Here is a 25430-nt window from a genome sequence, read left to right as displayed (position 1 = left end):
GTGTGTGTAGGTACGGTACAGCGAATTGTGTGCGAGTGATTAGTGTGCGAGGAGAACAACGGGCGTAACAGGGCGAGTGTGAAAATCCCGATGACGCCCGGGACCGCGACTGATCGGAAATAAAGAAAATTAATCCTTTCACGCTCTTCCGTCCGGGTGTAATTAAGTGCTTAACGTGTGCGTCGGTGTGGGTGTGTCTACTGCGAGTCGTTTAGTTCGCTGTTACTGTGTGTGTATTTTTTTGTGCCACTTGTGTGTGAGTGTGGTTCTCGAGCAAGAGGAAAAATCTTTCTATTCTCAGAAATATCGTCCACCATTGCTAGTCTGTTTCATACGATAAGGCACACGATGAAGCTGCTGGTAGGATTTTCGTTCATCTTCGCAGTCTATTTCCCCATCGGTAAGTATCACTTCGGTAGAAGGTACAATGCGTACAAATATTTGATCATTTTTTCTCGTTTCGAACCAACCGTGCCTAAGAATATTCCATTCTGTTTGCTCGTTTCATCGATATTCACCGTCACCGAAATAGTTGTAGCACGGTCTATTATCCAAGCGCTTAACGATAAGTCGCTGTAAGTGAGCGCAGCCGTACAGTTAGTAGAGAAAGCCCTATTTTTACCCCGGTATGTCGTGACACTATTGAATTGAGCTGTCACACAAAACCGTAGGAAGTGGATTTCCTTTGACTCTCATTTCCGGCAACCGTGCAGGCTAAAATAGTTCGCCGTACCAAAGCGTGTGGTCGTTGCTTGTTGAAAGTCGCTTTCATAAACAAATGCAAACGTATAAGGGTGGAAAATAGGAAGTCGGTCTCACCGACAAAGATCGTCCGCTGTTGAGTTGATAGTGCTAAAACTGTAGCGGAAACATCCGTCCAGATAATAAGCTGTGCGGTGGAGATGAAGTATTCTTTAGAAGTTGAGAGAGAACAGAGGAGTTTAAGAATAAAAACAAACCCAAAACAATAGCTTTAGTTAAAATAGGCGCCATAAAGGCGCCACATCTGTACGATGTTGGTTTTATGATAGGTTTATTATTCCAAAACTCCAGAAGTTTGAACTTTTCCTTGCTTGACACCTTGCTTTCGTAATGTTCATAGAGCATTTGAAAAATTTTTATATTAAAATAGGGAAAAATGCTGTTGAGAACAGGAACTCCACAGTTCAAACACAATCAAATTCCTATTTTATTATCGAGGTAGTTCTACATTTTGGTTTTGTGAAGGTTGTGGATATTTTGGTAATTTGTTACTAATGTACCAAATTATAATGCTATGCATAGGTAAGATAATGTAGATTAGACGATCAGGTAGAACCATTGTACTGAATACAATTCGTATATATTGCAGCAAAAATATGCATGGGTTGTAACATAATTTAAAATGAATTTTTCAAATGAAAACTGCTGATTTGTAATTCAATCATTGAACTTTGAATGTTTTGTTTTAAACTTATTTGTCACAAAGACTTGCGTTTTTAGAATCATGTTTCTTTTATTATTTATTTTTATTATTTATTTTTATTTTACTTGAACTTGAAACAAATACAAAAGTTAAATCAGTTTAATTTTATTCAAACTCATGTCAAATTTTGGATTAAAAAAAAAACTAGACGAACAAATCCCGATGCCATACGTAGAAAGATTCAAACGACCACATTTTTATAATGGTTTCAACTTCTTTTGAATTTAATCAAACTTTTAGATACATAGACCCGTTCGAATTCTTGCCATGCCCAAGCTTATCAGACAAACTGGAGCAACCAATAATCGCGTTCATAAACGCATCGGTACTACGTTTGAACAACCTGACCCTGAACTCGTGAGACGAATTGTCAACAATGCCGCAATGAAGAGGCGATGAGATCATTCGGCTATGCAATTAATTCCCAAACATGAACTTCATTCGTCCAGAAAAAAAAGAGAACAACGTCCAAAGGAAAAGAAAAGCCAAAACCAAACAGTTAGCCAACGTCAGCCATCAACGCATCATATTCCATTAACATGACGAACGATACCATTGTTTGACATTCAATCATAGTTAGCCGGCATCGGGTTGGCAGGATGGGCGTATGGGTGTGATGTAAAGAAGTTGCGTAGGCCTTGAATTTCATGTTCCCTGCACTCGCCATCGGTTGGTGTGAAGATCGATTTATGTCTTTACCGTTCAGTGAGCTGCTGGTGCTGCCGCTGCTGGTTCCATTGTCGCTTTTGTGGCAATGTTTGCACAAAGCAAACATAATTTACGTTTTACACTTTTACACTTTGGCGCGATCGAAAACGAGTTGAGTTAAGCTTTTTTCATGATTTGCGATGTAAATGATGTTGCCTTTGGAGGTAAAACGGTCGACCAAAATGTTTATTTTATTTCAAACTCTTTCCGCAATCTCAACTGCCAAAGTTTAGCATGTTGAGCTAAAATAAAATGGAGGACTTGGTATTGTTTTAATTAAAGCCACAATTATCTAACTGCACGGCATTATCAGTAGGATGAGCATAGAAAATCAACAAACGTGACCTTTCTGCAAAACCGATGTGAAATCAACCCCTTGCCGATGGTAAGGCTCCATTGTGTCACTACCATTAAATCGTCTGCCATGCCAGGTGACAAGGGTCGGTGTACATTATGCTGCATTTGACGTACATATTTCAAGCAATATTACCTGGATTGCATGCTCGTTGAATACACGCCAGTGGGATATATATTTTTTCAAATAAACGAATCAGCATGATGGACAGCGGAAGAATTGAAAAAGGTTTCTACTAAAGCGTAGAATGCTGATTTTTTTCGTCATAAAGTCATTAGCGAGAAGTAAGGGAACAAAAAAAGGCCTTTTTTGCATTGATGAAACAGATACATTCGTTTTCAGGACTAACTTTTAATTAAAGGAGGGTAAACAACATTGAGAAAGAGATTCATTTAAACATGTGAAAAATTTGAGCCCTAAATAAGGAAATCTGTTATTTACTATTGCGATACCATTTGCCGATCAAACAGATCATGCATGTTTGTAGAATAATGGTAGTGTGTTTGTGGGATCGGTTACAAAGAAAACGCGTATTAAAAATCAAACACACATACCCATCGCCAATGCATAAAATACATTCGTTGTGTGTTCAGCTGCTAGGAGCGCAAAGCGTGGCCGGGCCTGGAATGCAAAATTTATGGTATGGTTATTTGTTTAAAGCCGATAGTACTGGGATGAGTGTGAAACGGAACGAAATATCGTACCGAAATAATAAACAATTCGATTTTTCGATGGTTTTCTGATGCTTCGCTTCGGTTTTCGCCTCCGAAACCGGCCGGCTAATCACTTGACCTTACATTCCTGCTGGAAGAAAAGAACATTTGTTCCATCAGGCCTTGATGTTCGTTATCCCGTGGATGGCTGCTTTGCACCTGGGTGGAACTTTTCGTGTTCCACTAACATGTGTGGCCATTTTTTGTTTTGTGTGTGGCTGTTGCGTTTCGTCAGCCGTATAGCCATTTATCATCCGCAGCGTTTTAATGACCAATGCTGAAAGCATAACCAGTGCCAGGGCTTCGTGCTTTTCGGGCCATTGGTCTAATGGAGGTAAATATTTATCCACGTAATCGACCTGAAGGATTATCATTTATTGGCCAATGTGGGGATTCACCGAGCGGCGATGATAGTGCCTTAATGAAAAACGACTCATTTCGCCCGACCCGATTTCGTTTGCCGGGACACGATCGGACAATGGGTGGCGAAGGAAACGGATGGGCGAAAGGAAACCCGTTGAATTATCGTTTTTTGGAAGTGTGAACTAACGAGCCGCCGCTTCACGCTTTACGCGATGAAGAGAATCGCTTTTGATCTTATCGGGGAAATTGGCAGTTTTTTTTCCGTCTGGCGGAAGCCAACAGGTTGCCAACAGGTTGCACTAATGGATGTGTATTTTATCGTCGTTGTTGGGTTGTTTAGCGAGCGTAATGCGTCTTTCGAGCATATTTTGATAAGCCCAAATGATACTTCCGTGGGGGGAAAACAGTGTACGCAGATAAAGGTCGCATTCCATCCTTGCTCTCAAAAATTCCCAATTATCTTTATTGCCAAGGTTATGGCAGTATGATGTTTGTATTTCGGTGTGATAATGCATAATGATGACTAAGGCATAGGGTTTTGGGTGGAAGATTCCAAAGAAAACGTGCACCAGTTAGGTCTACAATTGAGATTTATTTATTACATATTTATTTATTTATTTTTATATTTATTCTATTTTATTCTATTCTATTTATTCTACACTATTTATTATTATATTTATTATATTTATTCATTTATTTTATATATATATATATATTATATATTTATTAAGCGTTGCTTTTGGATGAATGTGAACCTGTACGTGTACTGCAATTTAACTGAAATATTATTATTTATTAATAATTTGTCGAACCTTGTCGGTCTACACAAAATTCTTAAATAGTACTTAAATATTAGACATTCAGAAATCGAAGACGCTCTTTAAACAATGAACGAAAACAACAACCCCTATTGACACTTCGAAAACATGACCTATTTAGACCTAATATGTACTGAAAACTCACCATTCTCGTAGAATTTCACGCCTAAAGTTAGGCAATTGATAAGTTATCAAAAGAAATATACAATTTTAAACTGTTTACCATCGCACCAATCATTAAAAGGCATTATTAACACAGGGATTGCATACCTTTGGGCGTTCTAACCCACGTACCTGTTATTATGTTCTGGTTATTATGCTTGGAAATGTACATTCACCAGATATTGCACTAGTTTTATTTCATCACGCTTGGAGTTTTCCCGTTTCATAAAAATTAAATTAATAATTTTTTGCGACATACTGAAAACCCCGCTACAATCATCTCGGTACAAGACAAACAATCAGGAAAGAACGCTCATTTTTCCGCTCCTTTAGGGCTTGTAAGTTTCTGCTTCACAACATCTTGACGCGAAGCGAGCTTGACGCTAGCATGAGCTGCCCTAATCCGATCAGTAAATTGTAAATTACCATCAAGTGCGCCACTGCACTGACACGCGTTTTTGCTGCACTGCACTGCATCCCGGGGTCTCATTTTGCATAACCAAAAACAAGGAAGGTCGAGAAAATAATCTCTTTGTCCGCGGTCGTTTCGCGGTGTGTACCACGCGAAACAACAGTGAAAAAAAATGACAATCTTTTGCATGGACTTGCCGGCGTAATCTGAAACACTGCCGGTCCGGGAATAGCTTCCGCGATGGCAGCATTTGAAACTTGTTGAATAAAAATACAATCCCTCGCGGTCAGTTCCCGGCGTTGCGCTCATCTTTCGGACCGGTTCGGTTTGACGTCAGGCGGGGTTTTGTTCGCCATGTTTTTTGAAGTGGTTTCGGTGTGGATGGAACGAACGACGCCGAGTGTCAGTTGCCGGTGACCATGACCACGGTCACTGTAACGGCCGTTGGGTTAGAATCGGTCGGTACGTTTTTGTCCAGCGTTTGACGTAAAAGGCACCCGTGTAATGGTTGCATTATTAAGCATTACATTTGCTGCACGTTCCTTGTCGATGGCATTACATGAAGCCCTCGGACTGACTTTACGCACGCGATGCAAACCGACGGAAGATCGTTGCCTTTATATTTCAATTATCTTCCCAGGCGCGCTGGAAAGGGCGAGGGACCCTTATGTTTGCATATTTATGATTTTTAATACTTCTACTTGGTGGTACTGGGAAATGAGGACAAAATGATCTGCTTCGAGGATGCCCTTCACTGTGAATGGTTTCTTTTATGCTGGATTCCTTTTGATGATACATTTATATTACTTTTCTATGAACTTACGATTCTTGATTGTAATTAATTTTTTCATTGGATGAAGATTTCACCTTCATTTTTTTATTTTTAATTTTTTATTATTATTATTATTATTATTATTATTATTATTATTATTATTATTATTATTATTATTATTATTATTATTATTATTATTATTATTATTATTATTATTATTATTATTATTATTATTATTATTATTATTATTATTATTATTATTATTATTATTATTATTATTATTATTATTATTATTATTATTATTATTATTATTATTATTATTATTATTATTATTATTATTATTATTATTATTGCTAAAATAAAGCCCTAAAATGTGTAGAGGAATAACAATTAGTTTATGTGTTTTTTATGTGGTATTTTTACGGTAGATAATAACTTCAACATACATTTACCTGCCCGGAAGGTGTTATTCTTTCCCAACCAAAAGCTGAATGCTGCACAAGTAGGAGCATACTAATAAATTTCCCAATTATCTGCCACAACCATACATCACGAAGGGATGGTTTTTGTTTCGCGATAGAACAGCAACAACACTAAAGCATAAACCCGACAGCGTACATGTTTGTCATACTTTGCGCATACGAAGAATCTGGAAGTCGGAAATTGGTCCCGAGTTGAATTTTTACGAGCATAATTACGGTGACCGGCAAGAAAAAAAAACACCCACACACACTGAAGTGGCTACCGCCTCCATCGTTTTATCGGACCCGAAATGACTGCCGCAGGGGAATGATCAGTTGAAGCAATTAAAGCATCCTGACCCCAAAAAAAAAGGCCGTGGGTGCCTCCAGTGCAAGGACGTGTGCGTTGTGTCGTAAATTTCCATGATAGTGCGAGTTCGGCCGTTTATTGTTGTTTTCCCGAAAGTCCCACTAACGGCCGTTGGAAGAAAAGCCGAGATTGGAATCGTACCCATCTTGTGCTGCCGGGAGTCAATTTAGTCTTTCGGTCAGCCTCGTGGAGTGTTTCAAAATGTTAAATCTGTTAACGCAAGCAAGCTACTACTCGAGCGCAAACGGAATTGTACGCAGACAAATGGTGGCAATAGTTGTAGGAATGGCGTTATTTAACACCGACACTGGGGCCACTGGTTTTTCGCACACGGACACGGCGAAAGCGAGTGAAAAGCTCATGCATAAAATGGATATTCTGATTTATCACTCACATTAGACGGAGCTTCCGGTCCGAGTGTGGGATGTTGTCCCGGCAACCCGTTTGGACTCAGCATATTTCTGCACTCGTAAAGCATGTGAACACCATCGGTCGAAGGAGGGAACGTTTGGCATCGACTGATTGTGGTTGTCACTGGTCGGAAATAGTCGTGCTTAACTTTTTGGAGCCCAGTGCAATAGTCCGCAGGGCATGGCATCATGGACCTGCCGGGAGCTACAGGCGACTTACAGCGTAACTGGGGCTGAAATTCGACCGCAAATGGATGACCTGCAGATAAGATGCTGGCAATTGCCTAATAAGCACAGTGTGGCGTGTGGTTCCTTCTTCTGCTCATTTCCTGCTGGACGTGCGGTTTTCCTGTCGTTCCGTCTGGTGCAAAGTTTTACTCCATTCAAGGCACTGCACCTTCGTTGCACTGTTGCGTTCGTGATGGGACGCCTTCTTCGCAGATGGCCTTCTCTATTGGGGAACAGTGTGTGACCGGTCAAAGGATAATTCGCATGGGAATGATTAAAAGCACACCTACTATTACGTTCAAAAGTCAAACGGTAGTTCACTAGCATAACATTCATCTCTTGTTTCTTTCCACATCCTCCAGGGAAACCTTGAATGGATATACTTTTGAGGGAGTCCTAATGTAGTACGTGTAAATAAATTGTGTTTTAAATGGTGACGTTCGTCGGAAACTGTGTGTGAAAACAAGGCTCAGAAGCACGTCGTTCGTTGCAGGTAATCTGAACCCAACATTTCAGCGTTCTGTGAGTCTCGGAAGTCATTAAGTGTCATTTACCATGCCGTTCTTTACGCAGATGCAAACCGTAATGTGGGTCAAATGAATAGGGAGGGCATAATGTGTCCCGGGCTGGGAATGTTCTTGCCTGATAGACGCCGAAGCGATACACTCGTTACACGCGAAATGATATTTAGAAAGTGACTGCACGGAACGTTTGGTGCGTTGATTAGTATAAGTGGGTTAATTAAGCGTCTAGGCTGATTAAAGGAAGTGAAAGAGAAAGTTGATTTAACTAATTGACTTTTGTGAAGTTTTTGCACTTTTGTGGGCACATCAACGCTGTCAAAGTTGTGATTTCCTCCAGCAATTAATTGATTCAATTAAGTTTGTAAACTGTTTAATTTTTCAAGGTAATCAGCACTGAAGTATTAAATTTCTTTCACCTGTTTCCTAGAAATGGTACACCAATATTACGCGTGGAATTCGATTCCATTGCTTAAAATGCCCGCAAAACATGTATGTGACGTTGGACTTTGTTTTTCATAGCCTGCTGCGCTGTTACCAGCTGTGGTAGTTATGTTCGATGTTCGATTTTTCGACTGCGGACCCATAAAGTTTGTTGATGAATCGCTCTACGCACACGGATAAAAGAATTGCCTCCAGTGCAATATCTTTCGTAGACTGTAGAGTGCTTTTTTTTTGTTTGGCCCTCGATATAGACCCCCGAGCGTTTCACATTGCAAACTGTTCCTTCAACCGTCCACCAACTGTTGACCTGGAACGGTAGCAAAACGTTCAACAACGCATGGCGCAAAGGATCATATTTTGATAAAATTGTAGGGGTGTGAACCGTAAAAATATGCTCTTTGTCACCAAGCAATTCTATTCGGTTGTTCTCAACCGACATATCCACCAGTGAAACGTTATTTTTGAGGAACAAATAACCAAAATTGAACTAGTTATTTGTGATGTTGTTTCAATAAAACTTGATGTGACTTTAAGATTTAAGTGTGCTTGACCAAATACATTCCGAAATTGGCACAAATAACAACGCAACAACATTAAATATAATTTGTCAATTAGGTTCACTAGACTTTTAGTTTACAATTTAGTACACTGAAAAACGCAATAGGGAGCTTTTATTTATTAAAGCACACAAAGTAGAAACGAACAAACATTTTGAATTATTTCTATTCAAACACTAAGCGGAGAGAGAGAGCAATTAAATGGGAGAAAGAAGCAGTTCACCCGGCTCTCTCAGGATAACGAGAGAGCGCAACGCGACGGTTCTATGTTAGACCTCATCGGGAGAGGTACTAATAAAAAGAATCTGAAAATAAAGAACTGAAGTGTACAACAACAAACCCTCTTTTTAATAACTAAATCTGACGCATTTACTACACACTATATGTTTTTTTTTTAAGATTTGGATGATAAAATGAATATTACATTTTATGCATCATTTGTATTATTTGTATTATATATACAGTACATTACAGCAGCTCTCCGCTTTACGCTTATGTTTGGGACCACCATATCTTTGCTTATACATTTCGGTCATACTTCCTATTGAAAGGTTGAAATATAAACATGTATAGGAGTCAGAGAAAATTTCGCAGTTAAATTACGTTTAACTTATATATATTAAAATTTCTATCCAAATGACAAATGAACTTTCCATTTATTCTATTATTTCATTACGTTTCCAAGTTTTGAGCACTGCCATTTGCAAAATTCTTTTGATTATTTATAAACTGTAATTTTTCCAAAACATCGCGTAACCTCGAGTATGACTGCGGGGTTTGCTATTCAGTAATTTTCCAAGTCATGCGACATCTGAGTTTCGCGAATTCGAGATACGTGAAAATTTGAATACCAATTCGAAATTTTTGACATTTCACGTAATTTGTACGTGGAAATATTTTTTTTTTATCAAATTTTAAATATTCTCAAAAACACGATACATTTTATAGTTATATAAATAAATCTTAATCTTAATAGATATCCAAAATAAACGGAAATAAACGTAGAAATATCAATTATGCTTGGTAATGTGAAAAGAAGTATTCCATCCCTTAATACTAATTATAAACGATATGATAATGAAAATTGGGACTTGGGTGAAAATTCGAGTTATGCGAATTTCTCTGACATGCACTACTGGCAGTATTTTTGTTTTTCTGACTGTATTTCATTAAACAATCAACATATACAGCTAAGTCCTTTATCAAGCCATATAAATCTTATAACATCGCGAATAAAATTGAATTTTGTGTAGAAACAATCATAATGAGCTTACCGAAAGCTACAAATAGATGCCGCGGCTTAGCTTGCTGGTACAACCCAAATCGTCCATCCATCCGTTGACAGCAACGCGGCTGCACTGATTCAATTTATTCTTTGCTTGCCCTTCCAGCATCCAGCACGTTGCGCCGTGCATTGGTTCTGCCCGAGACGGAGTACGAAAGAATTCTGGAACAGTCTGGACCGGCGAACCGGAATGCCGTCAGCGTGGATGGTGCCGAGCCGTATCCACCGTTCGGTACAGTGCCGTTTCGCTGTGAGGATGGATACTTCCGGTGCAACAACACGCTTCAGTGCATCGAGCAGAGCAAGAACTGCAACGGATACCCCGACTGTGACGACGGTTCGGATGAGCTCGAGTGCGGTATGGAATGATGGATTTTTTTTCAACCCAAACATTCTGCCCCAATTTCGTAGTTTATGTTGTTTGTTCGGCATTACAGATGATGCCGTGGGAAGGAATTATTATGATCACTACTTCCGCAAGCGACCGGCTGCGATCAACGATCAGCTACCCTACACGACCTGCAGTAAGTTGGAGTTTGATGTGTGGAGGAATTAGAAGACGCTAACTAGGAAATTGCAATGCCGGTTTTTTTTTTCTGTACAGGCTGGAAAGACGCCAACAATACCTGCAAATGTCGGGGAACGGATGTGCTGTGCGAGTACAAGGGTCTCACGTCGATACCGTCGGTACTCACCTCGGAAAACGTCACACTGCTGTAAGTGTGGGCAGAAATGAAATCCTTTTTGCTCTGGTGGCAGTTTCCATTCCGCGCCGATGTGAAAGCTTCATTTCACACTGTTGGCAGGATGGCAAAGTGACATCTCGCGGGTGTAACCAGCACACAGGGCATGCTGTGTGCGAATCCCTAAATCATGCTCCCAAGAGATTTGCCAGCACGTGCACGGATTGTTTGATATAATAGTGCGGATGCACGAGATAGAAATAACCCTTCGTTTCGTGCTCTGTTTGTCGTTTCAGCGATCTCACAGGGAATGTGTTTATCGAGCTGAATATGAATGTGTTCCAGCGGTTTCCCAAGCTCAACACATTGTAAGTACACTACCGATCACATTGAGATTCCATCTTTTTTCGCCCTTTTCCTACTTCACTACTTCAGTTTGCTTCAGCAGTTCTTTCCGTAACTGCCATGTGTCACCATGTCAACATATCCATTGTGCTTGTTTGGATTTGTCTTAGAATTGAAATGAACTGACCAACGGACAGGACAACCGTTGGTGTAAGAAAAGAGTGTCTCCTTCCCAGCATTCCCGTCAACTCGAAATCAATTTCATCCATTTTCCATGGAATTATCATCGCATGGATAGCTAACCCGGAAACGCGTGATGCATGCGGCTGGTGCATCGGGAAAAACAGCAGCGCCGAGATGCAGCGTTTCCTTCCGGATGGTGACAATTACGTTAAAAATTACATCACGTACAATTACTGTCCAATCGCCGGACGCTAAATGTTGCCCTGGGGCACAAAAATAGATCCCCCCTTCCCCCGTTACGTTTGGCTCTGGCTCACTCGTTATCAAGCTTGACAGCACGAGTAAAAGCTTAATTAAATCCGCACCAAACAAGAACTTGCGTCCCATCTCCACCCGTCCTCCAAACCGTTTTCCCAACAAATTGATTTTTCCGCCTCGGTAGTAAGTTTACCGCCCTAACTGTTTCCTTTGTTTGATTTACGCTTTCTTTCTTGCCTGATGTCCGCATTCTCCGGTGGCAGAGTTCTGAGGCACTGTTCGATCGAGCGTATCGAACCGGTCAAGCTGGCCAACAGTATCGACGCCCTGTAAGTATTGAAGCGCACAGTCAAAACGCACATAAATTGAATACAGCTCCGAGCACAGCAGGTCCGCAAGTGATGACGGTTATGTTTTGGGCGGAGGCTAATTGATAGATTTTTCTCGGCAAATAGACCACTCGATTGTGCCTGCGTTGAAGGAGGAACGCTTCAGTGTAAGATTCCATTAGGGACAGCGCAAGCAATAATAGAAAGCATGGAGCAGAATGTCCCTCTAGCTCATGCAGAAGAGTTGTTTGCATTCAACGAGACGCAAAGATAATACGCATGGCCATTTTTTTGTTTGTGTCCATCAAAAGCAAAATTAGTCCTACTGGAAATGTTGTAGAAAAAATATCTGCAATGCGCCCGATAACGATAATTCTTAGCTGGAATGGACGGATCTCTTTATAACTATAGGGCCTCATATTTTTAATCGATTCTTATAACATTGAGTTTGCAGCTGTTTGTTTGAAAGTCAAATAAATGTTCACCCCCTTTTTCCTACGTGGCTGGCTCGACTCATTACAATACCATAACTTTCTTTCACTCTTCCCGCTTTTCTTTCGCCTCGCAATGGTTTCACCGCCTCCACAACTATTCGCATTAGTTTCCGTGTCTTATTGAGCAACGCAATAAAAAGCCATTGCACACAGGCAAGTGTCCAATAAATTGTGCTACTTTATTGTGCACAAAACTACCCCTTTACGCTCGAGACACACGGAACTGTATGGGATAAGCGCACCGGATAGATATTTCTTCATGAGGCCACTTTGCTTACTGCACCCACCGCAGATCGTTACTGCCAGATGATTCGATTGCAGCGTGAAACATCCGGTGCGTTTATTTGTTTCTCGATGAGAAATTTAGACCCACCTCCAACAGTTTGCGAAAACCTCACGGGGTGGGGGTCACACTATGGTTTGCAATGAGCAGCTCGCTTACATGCCGTATGAAATTTCCTCCGTAACGGTTGGAGTGTATATTCATTAAACCGCTCAAAAAATGGCAATTTGTGGTCACATTGAGTCCAAATTACCTGCAATGAGGAAAGTTACTGTGGAAGATACATCGCAATTCAACAGTTGGTTTTAATGTTGCTTACATTGCACAACGATATACTATACGTATAGTGCTCACGCATCGCCTGGAAGTATGCAATCGTTACTACATCACATAGTTTTTAATGGATCAAGGAAGAACTTAAAGCAAAATCGATTTATAATTTGAAAATGAATAAGTCTTATTGAACTAGGAACACATATATTGACAGGAGTTATTTAAACATTTTTTTATGTAAGCGCGTTTTTGAAGAAATGTATTCCTTGTTTGCTTTAAGGTCAGTTTCAAACCTCTGAAGTCAACTCTGCGTAATTTTCGCCGTACGTAACGCCTGAAGTTAGGCAATCTGCCAAACAAAATGTTCCACCATTTCCTAATTTCACACAAACTTAGCTTTATTTTGATAAAACCGGGGCAAACTTGATTGAACTTGAACCTGTTTTGATTGTTTTAGACACCTGGACCAGAACGGATTGACCGTGCTGCCGGATATCTTTTTCCCACCCGGGACATTGCTGAGAATACTGTAAGTGTTGTTAAATATTTTCAAAATGTAGCAATCATCCGATCTGACGCTAATGATCAATGTATGTCGTATGCTGTACCAAAGCGTTCTGAGCGGCAACAGAATTAATCGACTCGGAAGGAAGAACTTTGTCAATTTGGAGTTTCTCGAGGAGCTGTAAGTAAATCATGATGGATGACGAGCATCGTGTCGATTTCAGTCTGTCACATTTGATTTATTTTCTCCCGGTAGTGACTTAAAAGACAACCAGATCGATTCACTCACGGAGGACGTGCTGGTACCGCTGACAAACCTTCGCATACTGTACGTAATCCTTTCCTTTCTTTACATCTCAATCATTATAAGCATGGTACGGAGAGTTTCTCCAAAGTTAAAGCTTTCGCCGTGTATATCGTTGCAGGTATCTAAATAATAACAGACTACGGAAGCTGGTCCCGGGCATGATACCGCAGCTGGTAACACTGCAAACGCTGTCACTGGCGAAGAACCAAATCGAAACGATAGAAGTTAGTGCCCTGGATCTTCCGTCGCTGGAACATCTGTAAGTATTTGCTAGCTTGCGCTCTCCAACCCGATACAAAGTTTACAACTTGCACGTGGGTGGGTGGCTATTTATCGTTGTTGTTTCAGCTATTTATCGGAGAATTTACTAACCGTGATCCGAAACGACACGTTCGGCAACCTAACGAATTTAGTAGGATTGTACGTAAGCGATTGTTGCTCGAAATTTCACCTCCGTGCCCTAGCCTGACTAATGCCATTTTCGTGTTTTATGGACAGATTTTTAAATAGCAACAAATTAACCCATTTCGAGCTGGATGCGTTCAGCGGCATTGCCAAGCTGGCAACACTGTAAGTATGAGCCGCATGCAGCGGGACAGGATAGTAATCATGATCCGCGTACTATCATTACCCTTCCCTTTCTATTGTCATTTGCACCCGGGATTGCTGGGTTTATGTAGAAACCTGCAAGGGAATAAATTTGACCGAATCGATCGGCGCGTGCTGGATAACCTCACCAACCTGCACCACATGTACGTATCGTCGGATGGAGTTTGTTCGTAGCAAACAATTTGCGTTGTGTGTGTGTATGCGTGTGTGTGTGGCGGAAGTGTTCCCCAAAATGCTCATCATTCATTTACCGTTTGGCAGACATTTCACCGAATTTCGTCACTGCAAGGCCGCCCTGCACGTGCGTGTCTGCGAGCCGAAAGGCGACGGTATCAGCAGCAACCGGCATCTGCTCGATAATCCAGTGCTGCGCGCAAGGTATGCATGGTGTGGAGGATATACGGCAGGGAAAACATTAGGCACCAGCTTCGGTTCATTTGGCATAACATATCGAAATGCGTTCGCAAATAGGCGTTTATTTGCCAAACGACATGGTTGAGCTATTTCTCAGCGGCACGTCTTATTCGACAGTCAGTCGCGCGTGTGATTATGAAGTATTGGGAAAAAATCACTCCAAAAAGCCATTGGGAGGGGCTGTTTAATTAAAATTTTAATTATCTTCGCACACCGAAGAAGTGACACCACATTTTCGTGCAAGACACGTACCGTCGACCTTGACAATGTGTTCGAACGCTTGGGAGCTTTGCTAATGAGATATTAATTTCATTCTTTCCACCATTTTCGACTGCATTTCTGTGTGGTGCATCACGTTTTCTGGCACGCCTGGGCAGCGTGTGGATAATGGCGGTGGTAGGTATTCTCGGTAATTTGCTCGTCCTGTTCGGGCGCTACATGGTCGGATCGCGCAGCAGTCAAGCGCACGCGGAACATTCGCTCTACTTGCGCCATCTAGCGGCAAGCGATCTACTAATGGGCGTCTACCTCGGGATCATAGCAACCGCAGACATTATCTTCAGGTAGGCGTGTGTGTGTGTGTGTGCACGTAGAATGTCACACGCGTTCATGAGCATTTGTCTTCTGTTTCAGAGGTGAATATCTTACGCACGACGAAGAATGGCGCATGAGTTCGATCTGTGCGTTTAGTGGCTTTCTGAGCACACTCAGCTGCCAATCGTCGACACTGCTGCTGACACTCGTCACCTGGGACCGGCTAGTGTCCGTAACGCGTCCACTTTACCAACGCTCGAGCAGCAAAACGCGTGTCATCTTGCGGCTAGCGCTACTGTGGGGCATTGCAACGGCAGCAGCAGTGGCACCACTGTCCGCGACGGAGTACTTCGGACCACACTTCTACGGCAGCAATGGCGTGTGCCTGTCCGTGCACATTCACGACCCGTACGCGATGGGCTGGGAGTATTCGGCCGGGCTGTTCATACTGGTCAATACGGTTTCGCTGCTGTTCATCGGCATCTCGTACCTGAGGATGCTGCAGGCCATTCGTGTATCACGCAACGAAACCCGCAACACGCTGAACTGCCGGGAAAAGGTGGTCGCCCGCAGGTAAGGTCACAGAAAACTCGGTTCAATCACTGCCAGCCAACCGGCGGTGGAGAAAGTTGACCGGTGTTCGGGCCAATCATAACAGCAAGGCCACCTTCCGAGGGTTGGCAACGTCATGCATAATTCCACCAGCTAATACCGCCGGTTCGGTCCGGTTTTTATCACCCCAGGTTCGCCATCATCGTTGCAACCGATTGTGTCTGCTGGATGCCGGTGATTGTAGTGAAATTAGTTGCACTGGCAGGTAAGTGACACACAATGGGATCGATATTGTAGTATCGGGTTGCTGGGAAGGGTGTGTGTAAATTTTATTTGTAGCTTTCTTGGGAAAAGATTGAGGGCGTAGGAAAACATCCCTGGCTAACGGATACACTTCATACGTGGAAAATGAGGCTCGGAAGGCCATTGGAACTGTACGGTTTATGCATGATACTAATTTGCATTGCACGCTGAACGTAAAAGCTATCAGCTGCTCAGTGGGAAATTTGATAAACTCATTTAAATTTCATTGCACAATCGTGGTGGTTTGATTACTTTCTCCTTGTTTCAAAGTGTGTTATAAGAATTTGTGAGCAATTGTTTTATAAAACAAAACAAAGTTTTAATAAATTATTTTTTTTGCCATTTTGATGCGATGATCATAGAAAATTAGTTTGATGCAGTAAGTTTACTTTTCTTGCAAATAATGAAGACGCCTGGTCTTTTGTTTCCAGGAACAATTAGCTACGTGTTACATTCATTAGATGCAGGGCCACGAGAGCTGACAAAATGGTGACAAATTTGTCACTTTTTGTGAGCTGTTGTCAAACTTCATTTTGTAGAAAGTCCTCGACAAAAAGTTGACGAAACCCTGACAAAATGCTGACAACATTTTGCACCGCTTACTAATTAAGGCATTATGTTAATATTATTTTTTATCGGAAAATTATATTTTATTTTGCATATAAATTACATAAGCTTAATTTTTTAAGGAGCTATAGCTTAAATTTTATCATTATTCCTAAAATCTCTTAATATTTGCACAAAAAATAAAAATATGAAATCAGTTATTTTCTTGGTAACAACTGTCGAAAGCTGCTTCGATCATGTGGATATTCAGTGCAATTTATTTTGTCAAAGAGTACAATTGTGTGCGCGGCAACGGCATAGTGATTTTTTGCAGTTGACAAACTGATTTTGTCACTTGACAAATTTGTCAGCTGTTGTGGCCCTGCACCTATTGAATATACAGCACTGTGTAAAAATGAGGAATAGCGCTAAAACTTTAACAAACTAGGTCAAACAGTTTTCACACCTGTGTTTTAAGCTTCATTCTTCATTGAAGACAAAGGGGATCTTCTTGTGCATGTTATACGTTAGAACTTCAATTTCGATTCCACCACTAGCCCTCGAACACCAATTAGCCTTACGGTCGAGCAAGCCAATGGAAAAATCGTGTCGCTGTTCGATAAAGAAATTAGTCGTGTCTGAAAGCTGTCTTCAAAGCGCCCAACCTAATTTATCCCATGGAAATCCCATTTCCACTCCATCCAACTTGGGTGACCAAAAGCGCCAGATAAGAATTTCTGTTTCAAATTTCCAAATCGAGAAAGCACCAGCAGCAGAGTAAAAGGCACAAAAAACCATTGCAAACCACACAAGAAAAGTTGGTATTTTCTTTGAAGTTTTATTTTAGTCAGTGGCAACACATTTAATAGTGGTGGCCGCTACCAGGACGAGGCTCATCGAGACGAAAAAGAAGCAAATTCTGTCTCTGTTCCGTTTTTTGTTTGGAATTTTTACATCCAGCGTAAAACAATTTAATCTTCATCAGCCGGACTGGACGGGCCAGTTTTAAGGTTCAGAGTCTGTAAATTTTCGGTAGCGGTAGCAAAGCGGTAAATTTCCCTAATTGAGCGGTTCTGGTAACGTTCAACTGTGGGCTGTGACTGTTTTTCAATTTAAACGCTACAACTGTAACAGGAACGGTTCGTTGTCGTTACGATTGACGCGAAAAACATTTCCTGTGCTGTGTTGTTGTAATTATTTTCGTTTCGATTGCGTCACACTATCTGGCGGTTGTTTTAGAAGCGAAACATCCCCAGCATCTAAGCTGTGGGGCCTGTGTTAGTTTGCCGAAAACAAGCAAAAATTGTTGCTGCTGTCATTTGCGATCCCAAGCTACGATTTGTTACGTTGAACAGCAGCTACGTATGCCGGCAGACCGATGAAAAGTGTTCAACAACGTGCAGTCACTTGTTTGAGTTTGGAGAGTGAACGATTTTGAGTTGATTTATGGTGGTCGATCGGCTTAGAGCTCGCTTTTCGATCCGCTGCATCGAAATAATTAAAGACCTCTTCATTCCCCATCTGCTTGTCCAGATGCCCTGCGAAGCGTTTCGCCCTAACGGTGATGATGAGGTTACAATTAATTGAATTGCGCTGCGCTATTTCACTATGGCGATGAGCAGAAGCGATGGGAAAAACCACTGTCATTCCCACACACACACACACACACACATGCTTTGGAGACGGTGGAGCGGCACACTGTCACAATACGGCTGTCGGTTGAGCTTGAGAGGGAAATAACTATTCTATTCCTTGGAGCGTCGGTTCGATTCTGATAGTTGGTCATGCACAGATTGGTTCCACGCTGAACGTTGGATTGGATCTGGTTTTTGAAACCGCACTACATGCATCCACAAACACCAACAAAGAGATAGATTGCATTTGAATTGCTCGCAAATGTACCACCCGTGTGTGGCTTGTTTACGGCTCAGTGAAGCTAAAATTAGTTACAAACGTTGCTAGTGTAGTGTTTTGAAAATAAAAGAATATTAAAATAAATATTTGTTTTATTAATTCTCAAATATTCCATCTTTTCATCATAGTTCATTATCATAAAATACCAGATATGAAGGTAATCATCGACTCTCGAGTTTTTATTTCCTTCTGCACTGTCTTATTTGAGATTCACACTAGGAGTATGGAGCGTTTTTAGCGTTTTAAAATTGTTAAATAAACTTGAAAACAATTTAAAGCACAATTTTGCGGAGCTGGAACATGTTTGATTGATTTAGGGATTTCTTACTGTTCTTGCTAAAATTGTGCATCGCCAATGAAATACGAAGATAGAATGTATGAATTAATTAAAAATAAATTATAAAAACTAATTTGCAGCATTTTGCAAGCAGAAGCAATATTCGCTCGTTTGTTTGATACATACTGTATTTACAATAAAGCTTTACAACTTATGTGAAGCCAACATTATTTGATCACAAAATTAAACTGGACCGTGGTGATATAATGATTATAAAAAGTTATAATTTCGATTGTCAGAATTGGGCATAGGGACGAAAGACCAATCGATCCATGTAGAAGCTTGTTCCCTCCGAAGTTTCCCTCAGGATAGCTGGAGCACATAGCGTTAGATTCGAAATGATCTTAACCTATTAAGCATTTAAGTAATGTTAAAAGGTGCTACCAATATTAAAAGTGGATGCCAATATACTTAAAAATGATGGAATCCAAATTAATGTTTTAATGTTTTCACTCCATTTTCTTTCTAGAACTTCCAGTCATCTTGTGTAGTACATTTTTTTTATAAGTAATCGAATATTCTGCAAACCTTTACTGTTTTGAAAACAGCTCTTAAATGTCATTCTTAAATGTTAAAATTGAATTAACAATAGCAACAAGTGATTAGGATTTCATTTAAGTTAATATTTAAATTAATATCGTCATTTTCTTGGTAAAAAAACATAAACAGACCAAGAACATCGCGTGATGCAACAGACACCAGCACCACACATGAGCGGGAAGCGTTTTGTCATACTTATGGTCGTAACGCTTTGGCTGTACTTAAACTTTGTGGTAGTGGCAAACACAAATTTCCACCGCTATTACTGTACAGCATTATGAAATATTTCAAACAAGATGAACGTTGCATGTGTGGGAGAAAAAAGCGGGCAAGTAGGAAGAATTGAGGGACAGAACACTTACCCAGCAAAACCGGAAACTGGGATAGACTCCTTCTTTCTGCCTTGCTTTCTCAACAAACAGGAAAGCTGGCTGTCCGATCCCGCACCAGCGAAGCCGTGACGTGAACTGCGGGACGACGAAACCGAACCATAAATAAACTGGCATTACTCCTATTATCGTGTTACGGGTTTGTGCCCGTCACCCGTTTGTTCCGTGCGTTCTCTTCACGCTGTGTCGTGGCTGGCTTTTTTTTTTCGCGTCTCAACCCCCAACACGATCGTTTGGCTCTTTAGTGAGAGTATTTGAGAAGTGCCCGAATGGAGACGCCTGGTCGCTTGTGTAATGTGAGTTTTGCTTCGAAATCCGGAAACACGAGCGCCCAGCTCGCCCGATGTCGATGGTGTGTAGTTGACTTTTTGAGGCTCCCTTCCATGCCACCGGTCTTCATCTCCCATTGGCCACCGGTGTGTGGTGAGACGGACTTTTTGTTTCGTTCTTTGATCATCAACCGCCGATCGGTTGTTAGCGTTAAAGTGGTGGGTTTGTTACAGTTTGGACAGACTTTTTACACTTGCTTTTTTGCATTTCCCTCATCCTTTGCTTCACCTTCTACGTTTCATTCATTTCCCAAAAGATCGGCATGGCTGGCCGGCATCTCGTTAGACAAAACAAGATATGTCACGCTTCCGGTAGCATATTTTGGCCCCCAGCCAAAGTGGAATGGTTTCGGTCAGTTTTTGTTTCGCCAACTGCCACGCGTTCGGTCGGTTAGTTTACATGTTTTCGTGCTGCTTTTTATTGCCACGTTCCCGGTTTTGCTGTTCACATTTTCAGGTTTTAATGCTATATCCCACGTGCTTGTTTGGGAGAAGCAATCACTTTAGCATTTTTCACCCCGGGAAGCTGTTTTAAAGTAAACAAATGTCATGACTTATGTTGCTTTTCATAAACTCATTCCCCGCGATACGACCCGAGTGTGATAATGTAGCTGCAAGTTATGTTCCCTAATTAAAAACCATTTCTTTTCTCGCCAAAGTTTGTGGTGTGGAAGCGATATAACGCTTGTGCCCGATCACCTGCAAAAATGCGTCATGCTGCGTGAATCTCATCATTTATCAAAATTATGCCACCAAAAATTGCAAGTTCCTATCTTCATCTTGCAATTCTCCAAATATTTCGCATGATTAATGAATAAATTCCACCCTCCAGAGTATGCGCCATTCACACCCGTTAATCGCATCACCCATTCTTCGTCATTCGTTGAAGGACAATAGTTTCGGCAAGGCTTATCGCGACTTTACACACGCACACACTGGCAGAAACTCCCCTGGAGGGATTTACATGACAGCATCTTCTTGCGTTACATCGTATAAAACCGCAGACGGGTTGGCCAGACGCTTGGAATATCAGACCACAGTTTTCCTTTATCGATAAGTTTTGAGTGACACGCGAGTGATTCAGTCGGACACGCGGCAGGATGTAGGCGTTAAAAAAAGGCGACATAAATGTGACAATCATTAGTCATGCTCGCAATGGGGAAGAGAATGTCCCCATGCTAGTTGTGTTCGATATTAATTGAATGCATCGTTAGAGAGTTTGGGTCTGTCCGGCTGTCGAAACATCCATTGGTGAAGCAGTTTGTATCTATACTGCAATTGAATTTATTACACGGGGAAAATTTTACTACCAGATGGAACCCGATGTACCGCAAACTTTGCTTTATTGCATTGACAGACATTTCTCGCCACTGCTCCACTGGTGTGACTGCTACGCCATTACATCAAATAAGAAATGCAAATAAGGGACCCATTCGGTCACGCTCGCTTTTCGTTAGTTGGTACGTGTTTGTCTGTACTGTTTCGCTTTTCTTTTTAGGGTATGAAATTTCTCCTTCCTTGTACGCGTGGCTGGCGGTGCTGGTACTTCCCATCAATTCCGCCCTCAATCCCGTACTGTACACGCTGACGACGGCACAGTTCAAGCAACAGGTAGGTTCCTTTAGATGAAATATGACAATAAGTAGTGAAAATGTGTTCGACTTTCATTTGGAAACGTGTACTGTTGTTTGTCTTTTTACTCAAGACTAAACACTGTTTGTGTAATGGTAGGAGACAGTTCGTGATAAAGGTTTAAGGCCATTGTTAATTTCTAAACAGATTGAGTAGAGGATTCATGAAAATGGTGGTCTACAGGGGTAAACAATACCTTTGCAGTCTTTTGCACAATTTTTCTTGCGTTTTTTAAAGTTTATAGTGTAAAAGAAGGACGGCAATATCACCTACATCACCGAACGGTGTTTTTAAAAATTAATATTGAACTATAAATAATACTCAGTGACACAAAAGCCGCAAGATGTTTAATAGAAATTTATTAAACCACCAAAATTGGCGCACACGCGAATCATCGTGAAGTGTAGAAAACCAATTGTTAAAGTGTTATATTTATATTAAAATTCTTAGTATAACATTAAATAATCCCTATTCGCTAAATGGAAACAGTCGAATATTGTTATCGTTAACTTACAAACTAACAAACAAACAAACTAACGCTACAAACTTAATAATTATTATTGACAGTCGTGTGCAAATAGTGTCTCCACCGTAATGAAACTGTTCTATCGTACCTTCCACTACTATCCGCTAGATAGCGCCCCTAATGTTCGAATTTTATTTCCAGCTCGCACGCTTCTGCTATTCGCTACCGTGTGGCGCTCATCCGGAATACGATTCGGCCGATTCTCGGTAAGTGGGCGGCAACTGCCGAAGTGGGCAAGAAGCAAAATATTGGTCAAAAATGGGACGAACAATCGGCCGAATAGCAGGATTGTTAGGCCCATCGAGGGGGTGTGAAAGGAAGGTAGAAGGAGCCACGCGGATGCCTCTCTCACTCATTCGCACAACAGCTGTTTTCGGCCATGAATAGAAACGTGCGCTGCAACATTTTTTTAAATTTTATTTCACGCACATTTTCTGGTGCATCTATTGTAATTTTTGCTTTATTCATCAGAAGTACCGCATTTATCATACACACTCTTCACAGCACAACACTATGCAAACCCTTTTTACCTGTTTTCTTTATTTTTTAAGTATCAAAATTTTGCGTGAGAAAACTTCGATCCTCGCGATTCCCCGCGTTCAGTTCTTGAGCTACACGCTGAAAGGATATGGCTAATGATGTTTTAATGACTGGGCGGTACATTGTAACCGGAACCGGAACGGCATAAAATGATTTAGTGAGCATCAATTTGCGAAGGTCCGGATGAAGTGAGGGACGAGATTTCTCGTGGCGATGGATAATTAGCGTTTGATAACAACAAAAAAAATCCTCACAGATCGCGTCTTTCAGCTGTAAAGGATACACAATTTTCATTCTACCTTTCCATCTTGGTTGCGTCAAATGAACTGTTTCTTTCCATTGTACAATGAGTTTGAGTGTTAAGGGGAAGGTTGATTATCGTAAGTGAAATTGCTATCGTCGCCGCTACACGGAACACGGACTTTAATCCTTTTTTATGTCCAACGACGTAATCCATCGACCAAGAGGAATCTCTTGGATGAAGGAAAAGTGGGGAAAAAGTTTGAATCGTTAAGGTGTTAGCTTGATCAATGCAATGAAGCGTTTTTTTAAATCAGATTACAGGTGTTATGAACCTGGTAGCTTACAGTTTTGAGACGTTTTTTATTGCCAAAGAACGGATACTACTGCTAGCTGCTGATATGTTTCAGTTTCCGTTGCATTGATGCCTTGAAACTCCAACTGAAGTTTGTACCAACAAAGTATAAATCGTATTTTCATGGAAAGTTATCCTGCCAAATGCATTCAAGCGCGGAGGAAAGCTATAACGTCATGAAATATTTTCCAACCTTGATTCCAGGGGACAAGCAAATTATTAAGATCTTCAAAACATTGTATCGAGTAAAACTCATTCACCAAGTAACTTTTAATTTCTGTATCGCTTTTATACAGCGCCTAAAGTTATACAATTTGCTGTACATAATTATTGATTCTGTACGAATTGATTTGCGACGTAAAAAATGTGGAATGTTTGTGGGGTGTTTTAGTTGAACATATGTTGAATATTTTTCTATCTTTGCATGAAACAAAACTCACCCAACGACATTCGAATGGTACCTTCCAGGAATTCGATGGCGCAGTTTTCTCACAATGGCAGCAAACGTTTGATGAATCGAAGAGTAAGTAACAAATTGCGAAATTTTCCAACCTAATTCCGAAAGGATTGAACTGACTCGTTTCTTTTCTGTGCTTGTGCTTCCAAACCTGAAGGAGCGACTTTCCTGCAACACAAAGGTGTACGAGTTTAAATAGCAGTTGTCGAATGGCGGAAGCAGTGATCGACGCAGTGTCCGTGTCCGGCACCGTCCCTCGGACGCATCCGATACGTCCGACCACCGTAACCATCGCCACTGCTTCCTGCCCCATCAGTCGAAGCAAGGCCACCTGGGTACGGGATCATCGGGAATGTTGCGGGTACCCTCCTCCTTACCATCGTCACCCTCGACGATCATTACCAACATCGAGCAGGACCGAGAGGAACGGGACGTCCCGATCGAGATGGCGGCACTGGTTGTGTACGATCAGAATGCATCAAATTCGAGTCGCTATCCCGCGTCGGCTGGAACCGGTCTCAGCTGCAGCCACAGTCAGGGACAAGGACATGTGGGTCCGGCTGTGAACACTGGACACCGGAAGCATCGATCGGCCACGGCAGTGCTGATGCTGATGGAACGCTGCTCCAACTCAAGCACGGAAACGTTTGACTTTTAACTAGCGTTTTCTAGTATTGAAGAAGGATCCGCGAAGGAACGTAGACATGACTGTGATAAACGAATGAAACCCGGGGAGTGAAAACACGTCCTTCCGGCTAGGCCTACCCAACGAACGAATGCGACGAAATCTGCACGGTATGTTGCGCGAAGTGGGGCACACTAAATTAACCTAGCCAGTACATGGCAAACCTGTACGCAACACGTTGATCGATTGTTCGTATCGAATCTGTTTGTGCGTGCGTGTGAGTGTGTATTTTCCAAACGCTTCCGAGGAGCTTATTTTAACTAAAGGATAGGAAAGTTAAAGATGTGTTCGATTTTACAAAAAAAAAAGATGCTTACTGTACAATTACGCTCCACGTTTGACATTTTTGAACCCCAGGAAGAACAGTAAAAAGGCATAACTAGTTGATAGGATGGAAGGTTGATTTTATGTAAAAGTTTAAACTGTTGTACACAATGTTCTGAAGTAAAGAAGGCAACGTCATGGCGCAACAAAAAACAAAATGGTATGTTCAATGTTATTTTTAACGATTATACTTTACAATTCTACTTTTCAATTCATTCTTTACCCTCCACAGTTCACAACTAGATTGTGTCTTGGCTACAAACGCCCTAATTTAGGCTATTAAGAACAGAAAGTCACTCTGTCGTCAACTTGTAAGAGTTTTACGCTGTTGAATGTGTATTTCAAAATGCCAAATTGCATACATTCAGGCGTAGTTGACCAAACACGCGAGCATGTTAATTTAGTTGAAAGATTTAAACAAGTAAAGTATACAAGAAACAATAAGATAGTAGAATATTCAATTACCTTCATAGAAATTAGGGAAGGCCTCTTAGGAATGTT

At 41.2% G+C, this 25430-nt stretch overlaps 1 protein-coding gene across 1 annotated transcript; it reads left to right on the top strand.

Annotated features, from left to right (window-relative positions):
• Positions 1 to 342: 342 nt before the first annotated feature.
• On the top strand, positions 343 to 24211 carry LOC128310837 (relaxin receptor 2). Its single transcript, XM_053047570.1, has 21 exons — positions 343 to 400; positions 10151 to 10402; positions 10482 to 10568; positions 10649 to 10760; positions 11024 to 11095; positions 11777 to 11842; positions 13350 to 13421; positions 13506 to 13577; positions 13653 to 13724; positions 13822 to 13962; positions 14052 to 14123; positions 14202 to 14273; positions 14384 to 14455; positions 14574 to 14690; positions 15104 to 15289; positions 15360 to 15833; positions 16004 to 16077; positions 21669 to 21781; positions 22470 to 22534; positions 23932 to 23986; positions 24078 to 24211. Exons 1-21 carry the CDS (start codon positions 349 to 351, stop codon positions 24117 to 24119), a joined length of 2340 nt encoding a protein of 779 aa, XP_052903530.1. The 5' UTR covers positions 343 to 348; the 3' UTR covers positions 24120 to 24211.
• The last annotated feature ends 1219 nt before the right edge of the window (positions 24212 to 25430 follow it).

Source organism: Anopheles moucheti, chromosome 2 (assembly GCF_943734755.1).
Source record: "Anopheles moucheti chromosome 2, idAnoMoucSN_F20_07, whole genome shotgun sequence".
Classification (NCBI taxonomy): domain Eukaryota; kingdom Metazoa; phylum Arthropoda; class Insecta; order Diptera; family Culicidae; genus Anopheles; species Anopheles moucheti.
The sequence above is the reverse complement of the archived record's forward strand: the minus strand, read 5'-3'. Positions and strand labels throughout refer to the sequence as shown.

What these genes read in the sequence shown, in the direction of transcription:
- LOC128310837 (XM_053047570.1), top strand. Translation starts at nt 349, where the DNA reads ATGAAGCTGCTGGTAGGATTTTCGTTCATCTTCGCAGTCTATTTCCCC. An exon ending in CGGCACAGTTCAAGCAACAG is followed by an intron (nt 21,782 to 22,469) that starts GTAGGTTCCTTT and finishes TTTTATTTCCAG; the next exon opens with CTCGCACGCTTCTGCTATTC. An exon ending in AACGTTTGATGAATCGAAGA is followed by an intron (nt 23,987 to 24,077) that starts GTAAGTAACAAA and finishes CCAAACCTGAAG; the next exon opens with GAGCGACTTTCCTGCAACAC.